We start from the raw sequence: 17,797 nt of genomic DNA, 5'->3' as shown, positions 1-17,797 counted from the left end.
ATCAAATAAGAGACTTCAGCTCCCCAACTGCTACATGTTCTGGGAGACAGAACCAGACAGCACACAGGGTCAAGTCAGGCCATGTTTCCACATATTGCTCTGTCAGCTCTCTCTCCACTGTGAAGACAGGCTGTTCTTCATTTTTATTTATTTTATTGTCTTAGGGATTGCCTTAGGGAGGGTCTCTTGTAGCCCAAGCTTGCCCAAGACTCCTGATTGTTCTGTTACTACTTGTCTGGTGCTGAGATCAGTGGCATGTCACCACACCACCATGCCTGGTAGCTCATCTTTATTGGATGTTCCCTTCAGTGTTACCCTTTGTGCCTGCTGACACTTAGAACCTCCATAATTGTCAGCTGAATGAAAATATTAAGAGAAGAAAAAGAGATTGTTAACAGCTAACAATAAAATAAATAGAATGCAATAGTGCTAAATGGTAGTGGAATGTGACAGAGACAGTAGGGAAGAAAGGGGGAAAGACATTGTCTCCCCTCTACTGTCACAACATTGTCAATGTTTCCTTCCTCTCTGAGGGTCTCTATCCATTTAGAAAACATCAGAGATGTGTGTGTATGTGTGTGTGTGTGTGTGAGTGTGTGTGTGTGTGTGTGCGCGCGCGCGTGTGCTTAATGACATGCACAGATCCAAGTCTTCATCTTTCCTGTATGTGAAACAAACCTTCCAGAACATCCAAAGCCTTTGTGGTCCCCCCCCAGCAACATTCTGGCAGCCTCGTGTTCTTTCTTCCAACATTTGTTTAGAAATCTCGACAGAAACATGGTTTTTCTTCATCATTTCCCCATAAATGTCTGTGTCACTTGACAAGACTAGGTTGAGAGTTGCCAGGTATGGAATTCTGTTCTCAAAACTTTAATACATTTATTCATCTGTATATTTATATGTGTGTTTGCACACATGTGCCAGAACATGGTTATGGGTCAATGGACAAGTTGCAGCCATTAGTTCTCTGCTCTCACCATGTTCATCCCAGGGTCATACTCAGGAGTTCTGTGAATTCCCTTTCTCTGGTTGGTGTATAGATTGCTCACAGCTAAGAGGAATGTGGATGACAACAGAAGGCAATGACAGTGACCTGGACCAAATTTGAATCATTCAGAACATGTCATCCTCATTAGAGGAGTCTGTTAGCATCAGTGAGGCACGGGCAAGCCATAGACACTGTCTTGACATTCACAACAATGTATGGGCTCTTGGAGAGAATAAGAAAGAGACATTAAATGTTAGTGAGGCATCTCTTGAAGATGTGTTGAGGCATTTGGGGAGTAACAAAGGTTAGCAAATCTACAAATTCAAGATGACCACATTCTCTTAATCTGTTTTTCTCATAATGATTTGATATATATTTCTATGGTTCCTTGTTGCCAAACTAAAATAAGAAAAAGTCCAAAATCACTCAAATGAACATATAGTAATATATTGATATGAGTGCATCAGATGGAGATATTCTAGCATAAATGAGAAATGGGAAGACAGTTGTCTTAGTTTCAGTGGGTCAAGACCTGGCACCCCCAACTACATGCAACTCAGAGAACAATTTCTGGTAGATTTTTTTTATTCTTTCTATTAATAAGGTGGGTCCCAGGGATAGAAATGCATGTCTCCAGGCTTGTCTGCATTACCTTTACCTGCTTAGACATTTTCCAGTCCATCATCAAAGCCACAGATTTTAATAAGCTACATATCTCTGTATATGATCTCTGTGTATATCTATCCTACTTTGGAAATATTAATCCTCAAAATGAATGTTTGTCACAGTTAGCGCAGGGCAAAAATCGGAGTTGGTAGAATTTTAAAGCTTCTACGATAACTAAGAGTTTGATGTATTTCACTTCATAGGATGTAAGAGGGTGAATTTTCCATCCCCGTCATAAATAATGTACTAATTTTGAACCTAACATATTGCACATGCTAGGGAAGTATTCTGTCTCCAAGTTGTATTCCTGGCTTGTAACTCCATTCATCTGCTACAGCTACTACAGGGCAGACATCAAGATGAGCTTTAACTGTTAATTTAGCCCTCATAAGAATGACCATGTGAGTAGCTGACAGAATGCTTTGAAGACTAGGCATGTTTATCTGAGATAGAAGAAGCACCCCAGTCCACATAACACACTCTACACAGTTTAGTCTGAGAAAGTAAACTGTTATCTCCCTCCACAAACACAAGGAGAAGAAACTGTGTTAATCTATCTGTAGCATTTATTAAAAGAAACAAAGCTATGCTGAGGATTCACATGGAAGTAAGGCATGACTGAACATAGGCTCCTTCCCAATAATGGAAAGATGGACAGGGAAACACATGCTGCAGTTCAGTGATTGGTAGTGCAAGATGAATGAAGTCTCAGCTGGTCCCAGTGTGTCTATAGGTATTATGTCAGAGTCAGTGAAGAATGAGAAAGTGACCAATGAAAGGAAGGAACTGAAGTGAACCACCTGCTTCTCTGGCTTTAGAGATCTTAAAAGCTATGGTTTGAGAGAAACAGACTTGAATTTACAAGGATAATTGCTTCACACATTAACTCTCTGACTTACTGTGAGTCAGGTCAGATCCATTCCAGGAGAACTTCAGAAGAATAAAGCCCACATCTGAAAGAAACCTTTCCTCAATACACTGTGACTTCTGCTGTGGTGAAAGTGTAGCATCAACCATCCCTCTCCCTTTCAAGCCTTGCAGAGATACACTCTCCACCAGAGGTATGTGGCTTTTGCTGCAGATACTATCCACCCAGACAAATGTGAAGTTTCCACTTAACACTGCTTAGCTGGTGCATCACAGGTATATCTTACCCCATCTCCATCCCCAGGCGGGTCTTAAAAGTCTGCATTTCATCTGATGGGCCTACTCTGCATTGTCATCTAAATGACAGGTGACATATTCTGCTCCAACTCAGACTTAAGAGATGCTGAGCGATGATCCTGAACCCGGGAGCACTCTGCTTGAATGCCTGGCATCCCAAGTAATCTCCCATGCCTACCTCATGGTCCTGTCCCTACAGTTCTCCAGAAATATCTCTCTTCGGTTAGGTGTAATCCAGTCCAAGTAATGCACTAGAGAGGCTAGAAGGACAAAAGTCAAGTGCAGGGACTGGAGAGATCACTCATTCTTTAAGAGGATGTGTAGCTCTCCCAGAGGACCCAGAAATCAGCTAATAATCTTCTGTGACTCCAGTTCCATGTGGAATCCATTGCCCTTTCTGGCTTCAGTGCAAACTGATTGCTTGTGGTGCATAGAAAACAGACAAAATACCCATATACATAAATACAAGTAAATGAATCTCAAAGATTTCCATGCAAAATGAATAGTCAAGGCAACAGCACATTCAAAAGACCACATCTCAATATGTCTAGAAGGTTACTACCCCTGCATTGCCACTGTCATTGGTGCTGTATTTCAGGAAAGGAAAGGGAGATATCTATAGGTTTCCTCATTTCTTCTATACTCCTGTAAGTAATGTTCTCACTTCCTGAGATGCATTAGAAAACATAGGTGTATTTCTGAAAAAGTTGATATAAATGATCACGTCATGAACATGTGTTTATCTATTCTCCGTTTTTTGAAGTAGCTAGACATGTGAAGTCAGGTGTTTTATATGGATCTTTTTCCACCATGAAGTGGATATTCATGGAGTAGTCCATGCGATTCACACCCAAGATACCATCTTGGTTTGTAACCCTGTCTAGCTGAGAACTCACAATGTAGCCTAAGCCTCCTGGGACTTTGAGAGATCCACCTCTGTCTGTTGAGTTCTAATGTTACAAGAGTGTGACACCACACCTGACTACAAAGCTACATTCAGAATGAAGAGAATGTACCAGGTTTATCTGTCCCCTATGTGAGAACTTACTCTGTTGGAGGAGGGAAGGAAGGGTGGGGGGAATGTGGTAGGCAAGAGAGGGAGGAGTGATCTGAGTTGGATCTGTGGTTGGTAAGTAAATTCAGTAAAAAATTTAAAGAAAAGAATGAAGAGTTGGAAAATATTTTTTATTTGTGAAATTAGAGCAATTTAACTGAATAGGGCCTTAAAGGGGTGCTTAGTATATCCAGTGTATAGCTTTAGCAAAATATAAAATCAAAGAAAGAACAAAGAACCAAAAAAATAAAAAAAAACAGCAAACAAAACAAAGAACAACAAAACCTAAATTCATGCAAACCCCAAAACAAACCAAAACTATTTACATAAGAAGCTTTCTCTTCATGCAGATGTCCTACATTCTGTGGCTGGCTTTGGAAACAAGTTGGAAGACAACCCTGAATTGAAATAACCTCTTCAAGACATGTGTGGTCATGCCACTTTGGGGCTTCTAGGTTAAGTCCTTGCCAAAGTTGATCTTATGCCATGTTGTCCACTATATGATTCTGTCTGCCAACATGTGTCTGTGTGCCCATTCAAGAGCAAAAAATGACACGGGGAGCATCTGTTACCAAAAGACATAACAGCTCATGGTGACATCCTTCCTAAATCATCTCTCAGAACAATTCACTTCATCATCACCTGTGAGTGAAATTGAGTAGTTCCCACACTGGATTGGAGTAATTATGATGCTTCCTTGTTGTGGTCTGTGTGGATAGCAGCATGACATCAACACAGTCTCTGTTGACATATCTTCCTCCACATATGAAGGGCTCAACACTCAGTCAGCTACCAAAAGTTTGTAGCAATAAACTTTCAGAGTAACTATGAGTGGAAACATATTCTCTCTCCATGTTGTTGTGGCCCTCACTGGGAACACTTGCTGGTAGATGTCAGCTTTTTCTGCATAACTCTTGGTGTTTATTTTTTTGAATCTCAAGCATCTTCTTGATGGTTTCTTTATTCCATAACTAGTGAGTCAACAGACTCATGGATCAGATTATGGATGGATGACCTTCAGGGCAGATGATATTTGCCTCACTGGTGATTTCACAACTAGTAGTAGTACATGTCTTGTTCTGAGGAGGCCTTGATCATAGAGTGGAGAATGTCAGGGTTTCTAGTTGACTATGGATTCCTTCAGCCTCCTCAGTTCTCATAAAGGGTGCTGTGAGAGAAGAAAAGTCAATTAGATCTGCCTTGCTTGATCACTAGCTAGATAAATTCAGGGCCTATTCACACATAGGAAACCAGAATCAAGGAAGAACTCCACCCCACAAATGCCGTGTTGCTGGGGATGGGATGTCATGATGGCTCACTTGCTTATGACACTTAGTGCTCCTGCTGCAGCAGCTCTGTCGGCAGGAGGCTCTCATCCTGAGCTGTGGATTGTTCCAGCTCATGTTGGAGATTTTCTGACCTAGAGGAGGAAGTTAGTAAGGGCAGAGTCCTGGTGGGGATCCACCATGTCACCTGTCATTCAGTGATATCACAAAAACTCAATTGTGCTGGACAGTCAACACTGATCTTTGGCAGCAGTCATTGTATGTACATCTAAGGAATAAGTGTCACAGAATAGTTGGGCCTTGAATTATTTTCTGCCCTTAACAAGTATCAGATGTTGATATGAGTACTATATGTACTGTGCTCTAATGAGAAAGAACCAGATTTTTTCCTACAGTATAGAGACATCATTTAAATAAAAGGAGTAGCATATTAAAGTCATATATAATAGCACTGTGGAGATACACAGACTGTTCATGATGAGTTTCTCATCAACTACCTCATTTTTTCTTGTCTAATTTCTGTTTCTTTGTAGGTAGGGTTACAATATGCATCTCTGGCTGACTAGATACATGTTCTAGGATGGCTACAAGAGGCCAGAGATTTCCTGCATTTGCTCCCAAAGAGCTTGGATTAAAGACATGAACAATCACATACACCTGTCCTTATTCCTGATTTTAATTGATATTATTTTATTTTCCTCTCCATGTTGTACAATGCTGTCACAGGTTTGATATAGAAAACCTTAAAATTCCAAGCTGTGTTTCTTCTTGTCTTTTTTAGAGGGATTACATGAGTAAGGGTGGTAAAGATCATGATGGGGATATCTACAGAAACAACTGAACCAAGCTCATAAGAACTCAGGAAATTTAGACTGACAGTTGTGACCTTCTGCATATGGGTGACAGGTGTGGAGCTGGTTGTGTTTGAGGGGCCCCTGGTAGTTTGATCAGGATCTATTCCTGATGCATGAGCTGTCTTTCTGGATCCCATTACCTATGGTTGGACACCTTCCTCTTGCTTGATAAAGTGGGGAGGGACTTGCTCCTGCCTCAACATAATGTATCATGCTTAACTGTCCTACCATGGGAGAACTTACCCTGTTGGAGGAGGGGATGAAGGGTCAGGGAAGAAGGTGAGTGGGGAGTGGGAGGAGGGAAGAAAGGGGGATCTGTGGTTGGTATGTAAAATGAATAAAAAATAATTTTAAAAAGACCACCTCATTTTATATACATAGACTTAATACAACTTTGCACCCAGGTAATACACAAGATGGAGCCTCTCATGCTAGAGCAGTATTTCTTGAGCCATGTGCCTGAGAACATTGTCACTGCATGGTCTCTGTCAATAAACAAGAAGAGCTGTGTTATCCTTAGGCCTAGAGCTGGGAATCTACATCCTGACACTCTAGAGGAGTCTGTTCAACAACACTTGGTGAAGGTTCAGAGACATCTACCTGGGTTCATCCTGCCAATGACTAAACGTATTATATCCCCAGTACACTTTACATGGGAAATGCTCAAACAATGAAGACAGCCAGTGTGACATCAAATAGTGACAAGGGTGCAAATCTCATTCCATAGGTGCTAATCCTGAATAAAAATATAATTTCAAGTCGGGCGGTGGTGGCGCACGCCTTTAATCCCAGCACTCGGGAAGCAGAGCCAGGCGGATCTCTGTGAGTTCGAGGCCAGCCTGGGCTACCAAGTGAGTTCCAGGACAGGCGCAAAGCTACACAGAGAAACCCTGTCTCGAAAAACCAAAAAAAAAAAAAATGTAATTTCAGTCAGATATGGTGAGGCACACCTTTAAATCCCATCACTTGGGAGGCATAAGCAGTCAGAGCTCTGTGAGTTCAAGGAAAACCTGCTGAGAACATACCAGATTGATCAGAAGGGAGGAATGGAACACAAGTGTACAGACCCAGGGAGTATCAAACATATTGTTTGCTGGACAGAAGTTCTTGTTGACGGGACCAGCATAATACTCTGAGTTCTGAGTTGATCTACCCATGATTGGAGCAGGGAGTCTTGATGATAAGCAAAAGCCCACAAAGGACAGAGAGCCCTGGTACAAAAGAAAAAATTGGCTCCATACCCCAACTTCAGCCTGGGTTCCTACCTCATCTGGGAGACAGTCAAATGATGCTGCAGCTTTATTGCCAGGTGTTTTTGCTCTGTGACCACCTCCCTCTGCTTCAGCAAGCTCTGGAGTCTCTCTTCCATTCTTTGCTGCTCCTGTTCATTACAAGATTGTGTCCTTATTGGAGGGTTGAGTATAGTATAGTCAATACATTCTCACACATGTGCAAGCACACACAAAGAATCTCAAGCGCTTATTGGTCAGTCAATCTCACGAAATTTCAAGCTCATGGGCACATGAGAAAGCCTGCTTGAAGTTCATAAGACAGAGACTGACCAAGAGAGAAACCCAGTGGTCTCCTCTAGCTGTCATCCACATGAAATATGCACTGTACTCCCACATGCCTCTATTACACACACACACACACACACACACACACACACACACACACACACACACACACACTACGGAGAGACAGAGAAAGGGGTGAAAACGAAAACAACAAAGTGATAGAGGAGCAGTTATCTTTAAAATAAGCACACCAGCCTTTAAGCAAAGTCCCAAAACTCAGCTTTCCATTCCTGGGAACTAAAATGGCCTACGAGGGCATACTCTTGAACCAGTGGAGATTGTTGGAAAAATTTTTACTCTTGAACTCAATTCTGTGTGTAGCAATCCTCCCATTATAATGACATGTAGCTGTGTGATGAGTGATTGACCTGTTTCTCCCCATTGACTACAGGTTCAAGAAGAGTATCAGGGATTGCATGCCAATGACCAAGATTCTCAGAGGAGACTCACTTCTCAGAAATACTAATGCACAGACACAGAATGAACAATTTTATGTCATCAAGTGGGTGGATGGATGGGTGTATGGATGAGGAAAGTGATGAGATAGAGCACAGGTGTCTGGATGGGTAGATTTGGTAAAGTTACATAAGTAAATGATGCTGGACCTAACTGTGACCCAGCTCCCTGTCCCTACCTGCTGTTGCTGGTTGTGGTGGTCACTGATCTCTTCTTGATCCTTCCTGAGCACTTGCAAGTCACCCAAGTGGTGCTTCAGCACTGACCCAATCCTCCAGTATGATCTCCTTCTCTTGCCTCAGCATATCCAATTTCTTTTTGAGCTGACTCTGCTCCATCAGGAGCCGGCTCTGCAGATCACTGGAAACACACTCCAAATGGTAAGACCAGGTCAGTCACCTCTGGTCACACACAACACCATGCCTCAACATCCCAACCCTATCCCAGGTTCACAGGAAGATGTAAACAAGAACCTTCAACAGTAATGACAGTGGCACTCAAGGTCAAAAGCAGAGAACAGTTATTTCCTGCAAGAATCAAACTATTTCTGAACACCCCCCCCCAAATAACAGAAATTCATGCACTTCCATAAACAAGAGGAGTACTCCACCTGTCCTAATCAGTCCACTGTCATGAGGAAACACCAGTAGGTAATGTTCAAGTACACTTGGGGAAGTAGGAGACCCAAAGGGTGCATAGATCCCGTATCAGTCAGCTCCTGCCTGACAACCCTCTCCTGAGGACAATTGCTCATCTAACCAGTGGTTCTCAGTATGTGGGTTGTGCACCCTTTGGGATCTAAGGAGCCTTTCATAAGGGACACATATTAGATGGCCTATGTAGACATTTACATTAAAATTATTAACAGTAGCAAAATAAACTTAAGACAATGCTACAAAATAATTTTATGGTTTGGGGTTATAAAAACAATGAAGCAATGTATTAAAGTGTCACAGCATTAGGAAGGTTAATAACCACTGAACTGGAGGCTACTGAATGAAAATATGGTGCTTGGAAGAGCTAATAGTCTCTTTAAATCTTAGCAAAACTGAGTAAAGGGGCATAAGTCCAAAGGCTTCTTGCCAATGCTGCTGGCTAAGAAGCAGAAAAACTAGAAGCACATCTGCAGACCCTGCAGTCCAGAGACAAAGAAAACTGGAGTTGGCTATTGTACAACAGTTGGGGTCCCTGCCAAGATAAGCACTTACAAAAGGAAGACTTTCTCTTTGGTCAGCTCACTGAGCTTCTGTGAGGCCTCCAAATTCTCATTCTCAAACTTCTGCAGGTCTGACATGACCTGCTGATGTTCCATTTTGAGCTTTTCCCAGAAAGGATTTGGCCTGTGGTAGGGCCTGGACCCAGAAGCAAAGAATTCCATAAATACAGGCCTCAAGGATCACATGAATTCAGTGTGTGTTATAATACTGGAATTAATAAGATGCCACATCCTGGCTCCTATGTACTGGGACCTCTGGCTGCTTAATACACTTGCTCTTCTGGTCCCAGGCCAGCAGAGTCAGGGTGTTAAGAGGGATGCAGATGGGACTGAATATGCTCCCTCAGGAGTCCTGCACAGCTTGCTATGGAGTTCCCACGAGATGGAGGAGAGGGAGAAAGAGAAAGAGAGAGAGAGAGAGAGAGAGAGAGAGAGAGAGAGAGAGAGAGAGAGAGAGAGAGAAAGAGAGAGAGAGAGAGAGAGAGAGAGAGAGAGAGAGAGAGAGAGAGAGAGAGAGAGAGAGAGAGAGAAATTGAGAGAGGGAAAGGGGATAAAATGCTCTCATTGAGATGACAAATTCATGCATGCAATTGTGTCATCTTAGAGAGGACCAAGAGCAGCAGACTTCAGTACCAGGCCTTGCTGCCACATATTAAGATGTGGTACAAAAACTCTCCAGCTGCTACTTGAAGCATCCAGCACACAATGTCTTACCAGAAAAGTAAAAAAAAAAATAACAGCATTCTCACACTAGCCACCACTTAACAGGATCTCTCCAAATGCATGCTGGGAATTCACACACTACTGCTTCAGTTCCTGAGTTATGTGATTCAGGTCACAGGCTCTGATTTTCATTTGTAGGAAGCAGAACAGTCTATGTCCCCATCTCACTCCTGCCCATGTGTCAGGTTTTGCTTCAGGGAAGCATTTAGAGAAATAGTGTTGGGCAAAGGGACACCCAACCTCCCAGAAGCCGGTTTCTTAGACAAAATAAACTAAGGGTTTAATTGTGGAACCGAGACAGTCACCATGGAGTTTGAAACAGTAAATACCTGTTGTCCAAGGATCCTTCGGTTACTAAGATGAGTCGATCTCTCAGATCATTCCGTTGGGTGGTCATCACCTGGAGCTGAGTGGTCAGGCTCTTCACCTTCTGCTTCACTTGCTTCTTTGTGAGGCTGGTTGGAGTGGGTGTTGGCACCTTGGAGGCCCCTGTGGGTAGATGAATGAACACAAGTGAACGTGCATTGTGACAAGACATAGAGATTGAACAGGTCACCCTGAGACCCGAGAAGGTGTTTGAGAAAGGATGTAAGCAAGCAATTCAGTGACACCCCAAAGAATTTTGCCCTGGACTGAGATGCCCCCGCTGGACATCTTAGGTCTCCCATCTCTGTGACAGGAGATAGGTGTCTCAGCCAGCTGATTTTCTCTGCTCCTTTAGCACATGTTTTGGGTAACTAAGGAGAGAGCCTCCTCAGGCTTATTAACAGCTCTGGACTCTGCATTCAACTTGGCTGCAGGGTTCACTAATCTGTGGCTTTCAAATGCAAGATAAAATTGACACAGTCCACAAGCACTCAGGTCATTAAAGATGCAAAAATATCCTGACAGGTCACTCTAAGTACTTGGCAAAAATGGAGAAGCCACACAGGGACCGAATATGTTCACCATCCTCACCAAGACGCCTCATTGACAAAGGAGGGTGCATAGAGCTGATGGGCTGTAAATAAATGAAGACACTGAGGTTGAAGTATATTGATGACCTGCTTTGCTGGGCACAATTCACTTGAACTTTTTACCCTAATGCTGTCCTTTTTTTCCCCTTTCAACCCCTAGCCTCCCGTAGGATTGAAAGGCAAGAGCTCCCAGCACAACAGCTTTGGCCTTACCCGCTCCTGATTTCTGGGACAGACAAATTACTCTTCTGGAATCCTTGAATTTCAGGAGCCACGACAAGCAGGGAAGTCTAGTTGGTTCCCAGAGACTCCTACCTCCTGTGTTCCATTACTGGAAGATTCAGCTCAAGCCCACGTCTTGCAGGAACATCCCAATTTCCTGCCCACAACTTACTGTACCATCTTCTGGACCATTTCTTTCTTGACGGTTCACATTGGAATGGCTGACGGCCAGCTTGTGTCTGCCTCTCTCTGGTTTCTCTTCCCTCTCCTCTCTCTCGACCCAATAAGGTCCTGAGTCTTCCCAACATGTTCATGGCTGAACTGTAAGGGCAGTGAACCAACTGTCCAAAGGCAGTTGGTGTTGCTACAGCACAGGTGACATCAGATAACATTCTAAAGTCTCCAGGATACAATAGAATGTCCAGGCATGAGACACCGCTGATGTCATGGGGAACTGACATTGCCTCCCTGCTAACCAGATCTCCTCATAACTCTTCAGAAGTCAGGTTTCCCATTCTAGGAATCTCTCCTGGGACTCAAGAGAAATGCTTCAGTACCCTTGTGTTCCATAGCCAGAGATTGCTCTCTGATTGTTTGGAAATGCCTCAGTACTTCCATGAGGGAAAGAAAGTGAGTGTTCATCTCCTATTAAAGTATATATCTGGAAGGTAACAGTATTATAGACATTGATGTGAGGTATGATTCTCCACAAGTACCTGCATCTCCTTATCAAGAAATGATAGACTTAATGATAATGGAAAGGACACTTTTTAAAAAACTTCCCGGTATGGAGCCTACAGAAATTACTGCCAGTAAATAATATGCAGCTTATTTGATTTAAATTGATGACCACAGCAGATTGCATTAGCATGTTACATGTGATGTATAGATAATCACTACCCAGTACATCAGCTTTTAAGAGTTTCTGAAAATGCTCAATTGGTATGAGCATATATATTTACTATTTACATTTCAATTAGTGATATTTTGGTATGCTGATTTATCATTTGGATAACTTTTTAAAAGAAAATTTCAGTGGGGGAAAACCACCAAATATTAACAATACCTTGAGTAGAGTCACAATTTGTAGTCAACTGATTCCACAAAATATGTTAACTTTAACTGACTTACCTTGTTACATTCAAATCCTACTTCATTCAAAGTAGTGCAGACTCCACATAGGGTGCTCCAACTGTACCTACATACACACTAAGTGACTGCTCATTCATCCACCATCCAGTAAAGCCTTAGAGACAAAGCTATCATTTTACAATGAAAGATGACAGTACAACTTTGGACTGTCATTCAACAAGACATATTCATGTACTACAGACCATTTCAGCACTAAGAGATGGCCTCTTCATAACATGCAGAGTTATATAAAAAATGATAAAAATTATTTTCCATTTGTACAGGTGAAGCCCTTTGGCATTCTAATTATATCAAGCACTAATGAAATCTTTTCTGGTTGAGGAAGATTTAAGGCAAGTTCCGGCCCTATGAAGGCACTGAGATGATTTCCCCATTATTGCTACATGTCTTTATACTCAATGTCACAGTAGATCTGGTCGATTCAGCAACCATTTTTTTTTTTTTTTTTTTTTTTTTGCTGGTTTATGAAGCTGGAAGTAGAAAAGCATGCCACATGTGAGCCAAACTACAAAGTATGTGGTCGTTCTTTTTTCTCTTTAATTTCTGATGGGCTATAACCATTCTACATTCTAAGAAAAACTCAAAATGCTCCTCAAACTACTTCCAGAGATTCTAGATTGCATGATTTCCTTTCGATACCGGGATGGTGACACAAGCCTTCATTCCTAGCACTTGGGAGGCAGACAGGCAGATGTCTGTGTATTCAAGACAATCTTGGTCTTCAGAGCCATGTTGGTGATAGTCAGGCCTACACAGAAAAACTCTGACTAAAAAAGCAAAACAAAAGGAAAACACAAACCACCACAACAGCAAAACCGGGAACGTGCTTGGTAGCTGCTGGTGTTCGGCTGATTTTTCTAACATTGTTTCAATCTCATCTGAGACCTGAGCAAGTGTTTGGTCTGTTTTCTTCTTCCTGCATCACAGCTGCCCTGTTGTGGAAATTTTGTTCATCCATATGAAAGGTTTGTTGGCTTTTATGTGTACAATAACAAAACTTTGTAATTACTACTGTTGCTGCTGCTGCTGATGATATTAATGATGATGATGATGATGATAATAATAATAATACTGAAGGAGAACACCGAAAGGGAAGGAGTGGGGCCTCCCAAGAGTGTTTGAGGCCAAGGCCTGCAAGTTGGCCTTCTTAGTGCCATCCTGGCTCAGTGCTGCCTGCAGCATCTCTCCCATCCTATAGAGGGCGCCCCCTTGCCTCAGGCCTTGGAGATGGAGAGGTGGGTGAAGATGGGGTGGCTGAGACCTGGGTCCAGGCTGGAGGAATCAACGCTGTTGAGGAGCCTGAGCTCTGCAAGAGCTGTCTTGGTCCCATAAATTCTGCATCTCTGGGCAGCGCCTTGATCATGAGCAGATGGGACAGACAGGAAGGCAGCTGGAAACCAAAGTTAGGCCAGGACATGCAGGTCAAGAGAGATTTAGCAGGGGGCAGCACTTTGCATGACATTCCTGCTGTCTGCTGTGGTAGTCAGTAGGATGCAACCATAGCCTCTAATCGTTGGGTCTAGTTGGGGAGGCATTTGATGAGATGCTCCGCCCTGGCCCAAGGCAAAGACTTATAGTCATGGGAGGCCACACATCTGGTTGTTGAAGGGGTACCACCGAGGCACAGCAGGATGGGGGCGCCCAGGGGGTTAAGTTCACTGAAATGGAGCAGAAGGAAGAGGTAGATTTGAAACAGGATAAATTTAGGAGGATGAGCTTGACGGTGGCATGCATGAAGTAGGTCTCTCTAGAAACATGGGCCATTCCAGATCCCTAGGCTGTTGGTGCTGGTTGGACTGGGAGCCTGAGAAACTGAGGCTGTGCTACACACCAAATGCAGGACAAAAGCTCACAGGTCTGTGGAGGCGCCCCCACCCCACAACTTCCCACAATGGTTCGGGCTGCCACTTGTCTGCTGTCTGGATGATATGGCAGCCTGGACCAGAGGGCAGGAGGTGATCTGTGGAGGGTGTAGAATAGTCTTGAGCCCCATGACCATAACTGTAATAATGCCAAAGCCTTCCAGCACTGGTGTCATTGTGGACTGCAGCTGATCTGACCATCTTCAGCCCTTCTGACACTGGAGCCTCCATCTTACCTGGGTGTGTTTCATTTTGCTTGCTGTCTCCCAGGGAGGTGGAAGCAGTGTGAGGTTTGATTTGTTGTCTAGTGCTCATCCTCAATGCTAGCACAGGACCCACTGTACAGTAAGCACTTTAAACATGCAAGTCAGAAGGAGGACATGGTGGCCCATGCCTTTGATCCTGCACTCAGAAGGCAGAGGCAAGTAGATGTCTGTGAGTTTGAGGTCTGTTTGTCTACTGAGTCCAGGATGGCCAGAGCCTCATAGGAAGACAATCTCCAAAAACAAACAAAGAAAGAAAAAGTGGGTTTGAGAGTTGTATCAGCAGTTAAGAGCACTGGCTGCTATTGTGGAGGATGAGGGTTCAGTTCCCAGCAATCATACAGAGGCTCAAACACACTCTTTCAGCCTCCTCAGGCACCAGGAACACATGCAGTGCTCAAACATACCCGCAGGAAAATTACCCGTATACATAAAAAATGAAATAAACATTTAAAAGGGGGAAAATTAAAATAAGATAAAAATGCAAACTCACCCTTCAGCTACAGAGTATAACATATGAGCAAATTGAACTGCATGGAATCCTGGCCAGTTATACCGACAAGGATTTGCAGAACAGGTAGTCATTATGTGCAGTTCTCTGCTGACCATCTTGACCCCACAGTGTGTAGCTAAGCTTTCCTGAGGAACAGGAGGCTGAACCTCCAGGGTGTCCTTGTGCCTAAACTAATTTTCCCGAGTGCACAGAATTTGGAACCTGGATAGGTGTGAGATGGAGACACAGGCTATTCTTATTCATCCAAATGAATAGCAGACCCTGTGGCCTGAATCACAGTCTGAGGAGAGGGACATTAGTGTGTGAGTTCTCAACATGCATTTCAAGAGGCCTTGGCAGGTGTTGGCTTGTGGGAGATGCTAGGTTCTGTGAGTTTGTGGTGAGTCTTTGTAGTTGACCAACAGATGATTATGTGCTGAAGGCTCCTGTCAGAGCTGGAGGGGCCTGGTCCCATTCATCCATCTCAGTTTGTGGCTGGAAGGTTTGATGTTTATCAGTGGTTCTCCCTTGTCCTCCTCCTTATACTCTGAGGCAATTCCACCTACCTGCATTTCATGGGCAACCTGACTGTATGTGGTGTGTTTGTGTGGGGGGGATGTAATATCCTGAAACTTTTCTTGGCTCCTCCTTATACTCTGAGACAGTGCAAACTATCTGTATCACATGTGCATTCTGAGCATATGTGGTGTGTGTGTGTGTGTGTGTCTGTGTGTGTATGTGTGCATGTGTGCATGTGTGTGTGTTGTGTGTGTGTGTGTGTGTGTGTGTGTGTGTGTGTGTGTTAATGTGTGTGTTAGAGGGCATTAGGGTGTGTGTGTGTACTCCTTGGAGTCTAGGTTCTGTGGCAGGGCCTGAGGATTTGCCATTTTCACATTTTCCATGGGATGCCAGTGATAACATCAGGGAGCTTCATCTTGGCCACTGTTCTCTCTTTGGTGAAACTTTGGAATCTCTTGTGGAGTTTATAAAGCCTTCCTGAAGCTGGGACTCCTCCCTGGAAATACCAATGTGTGCTCTGGTCCTCTGTGTAGCAATAGACAGTCATACATGAGAATCCCTGTGGTAAAAACAGGAAAAATGTCACTATAGGTTTCCGGTGGCACCAGATATGTGGCACAGACTCCTGGGAACTTCTCAGGTAGATAATCTATAGCTCCAAGTCCACTGAGGGTGCTCATGCATCCTGGATAACTCTCTTGAACAACCTTCGTCTTCTGTCCTAAGGACATGATAGGAAGTTTAATAAGGACCAGGAGGTCCCAGTGTATAAGTGCCAGGCTGTGGCATCCATGTGGCTGAGGTGTCCAGAACATAGCCTGATTGCATATGATCCTTGTGGCCTGTGTTCATGGGGTCCGTTTCTCCTGGGGCCATGCCCTACTACAGGCTGAATTCTTTTGGGATGCTAAAAGCAGAGCATAAGCTGGTGATGTCGGACTTGTAGAAATTGCCCATAGAGATCAGTGATGGTGTGAACAAGGTCAAACAGCTGATTGAGGAGACTGTATCCTACAGGTATGTGCCGGATTTATCTTGGGAGGGACTGATTCTACCATCTTTCTCTTTCACCCAAAGTGAGGGCTCTGATTCTTGCCTGTTTGCCTCTTAGCAAGCAGCCTGACATGTGGTCCTTGGCCTTGTGCCCTTGGATTCAGTTTTGCTAAGTGTGAAAAGACACTGAGCCCCTCCAAGCATTGTGCTGCCATCCTCGGGAGACCCTTAATAGAAAAATGGTTTGCACCATGAAGAGAGTGTCAGGTATCCTAGTACCTCTGGAGCTCTGACCAGGGCTTCACAGAGCTGGTTTCCATGGTAGCCATAGACAGAACTGATTCTGGTTGGGGCTTTTTCCCTCCTTTTGAGACTGTTTTCCCTCTACCTGCTCCTGCTTTCCCAGTATCATGGACAGTTAAAAAACAGGTGTGGACTGCACGCTGTTCTCAGAGGCACAGGATCCCTTTTGGCATCAGGGTTTTCAGAAGTAGTTTGAATCTTTCTGGAATTAGGTTACTCTCTGGATTTGACCTGCATCTAAGTGATTCTGGCTTGGCTACTGAGAGCTCCATTTGTGGGCTCTCCGGGCATCTGGGACTTTTCAGCACTGGTGGTACTTGGACGTAGGAAGGGCAAATGGAGGCTGGCTGGGACACACCATGTTTTGGTGGATTTTCAGTTACCTCCATGGCCAGATCCTCCAAGATTGGACTCATCTGAAGGAGAATGTACATGTGTTGAGACTCAAGAACAGACTGCTGTGGAAGGAGCAGACTGAACTGAAAGAGTCCTGTGAGGAGCTGAAGAGGCTCCTAATGGAGGCCCATGAGATGATCTGTGACCCTCAGCAGGTAGGCTGAGACAGCAGGGGCAGGCTGTCCACCTGTTCAACCATAAACATAGAGACACCCATATAACCATCCACCCATCCATCCAGACTCCCACCTACATACCATCTAATTGTTGATTTCTGTGATCATTCCCGAGTCTTTCTGGAGAGTTAGCCTCTTGCCAGAAACTGGATAATTGTCAAGCAAACCTTCCTGCTCTCCTAGAAGCTGCAGTACACTCAGAGAGCTGGGTCAGCCACATATCACACACCTACATGTCATTATGATCAGAGGGCTGCTATGCAGGGAGGTACTTTGGGAACAACACAAAGCTTTCATTGATGATGTCAGTGGTCTGTGGCTCATTTGCGTTGCAGGGGTCTTGTGAGATCACAGGGAGGAAGCAGCCTTCAAGGCCTAGAGTCCAGCCCCAGTGCCAAGTGAGTGGTTCTCATTGTCAACATTTTGGGTGGCATGTGGTCTTCTCCTTTCTTCCTGCATCCCAGTGTGCTCTCTTCCT

General features: G+C 43.9%; 1 protein-coding gene and 1 long non-coding RNA gene across 2 annotated transcripts; both read right to left on the bottom strand.

The window, feature by feature from the left end:
• Positions 1 to 2,683: 2,683 nt before the first annotated feature.
• LOC128107671 (uncharacterized) lies at positions 2,684 to 7,613 on the bottom strand. The gene is made up of 3 exons (XR_008217186.1): positions 7,278 to 7,613; positions 5,192 to 5,292; positions 2,684 to 5,040 (listed from the first exon to the last, which is right to left on the bottom strand). It is a non-coding gene; the product is annotated as an uncharacterized LOC128107671 (long non-coding RNA).
• Positions 7,614 to 7,784: 171 nt separating this feature from the next.
• On the bottom strand, positions 7,785 to 11,098 carry LOC128107667 (disks large homolog 5-like). The gene is made up of 3 exons (XM_052733880.1): positions 10,314 to 11,098; positions 9,254 to 9,397; positions 7,785 to 8,405 (listed from the first exon to the last, which is right to left on the bottom strand). Exons 1-3 carry the CDS (start codon positions 10,520 to 10,522, stop codon positions 8,285 to 8,287), a joined length of 474 nt encoding a protein of 157 aa, XP_052589840.1. The 5' UTR covers positions 10,523 to 11,098; the 3' UTR covers positions 7,785 to 8,284.
• Between the last annotated feature and the right edge of the window lie 6,699 nt (positions 11,099 to 17,797).

The sequence above is a fragment of the Peromyscus californicus genome, unplaced genomic scaffold (genome assembly GCF_007827085.1).
Source record: "Peromyscus californicus insignis strain IS unplaced genomic scaffold, ASM782708v3 Scaffold_12__1_contigs__length_115047231, whole genome shotgun sequence".
In the NCBI taxonomy this organism is placed as follows: domain Eukaryota; kingdom Metazoa; phylum Chordata; class Mammalia; order Rodentia; family Cricetidae; genus Peromyscus; species Peromyscus californicus.
The sequence above is the reverse complement of the archived record's forward strand: the minus strand, read 5'-3'. Positions and strand labels throughout refer to the sequence as shown.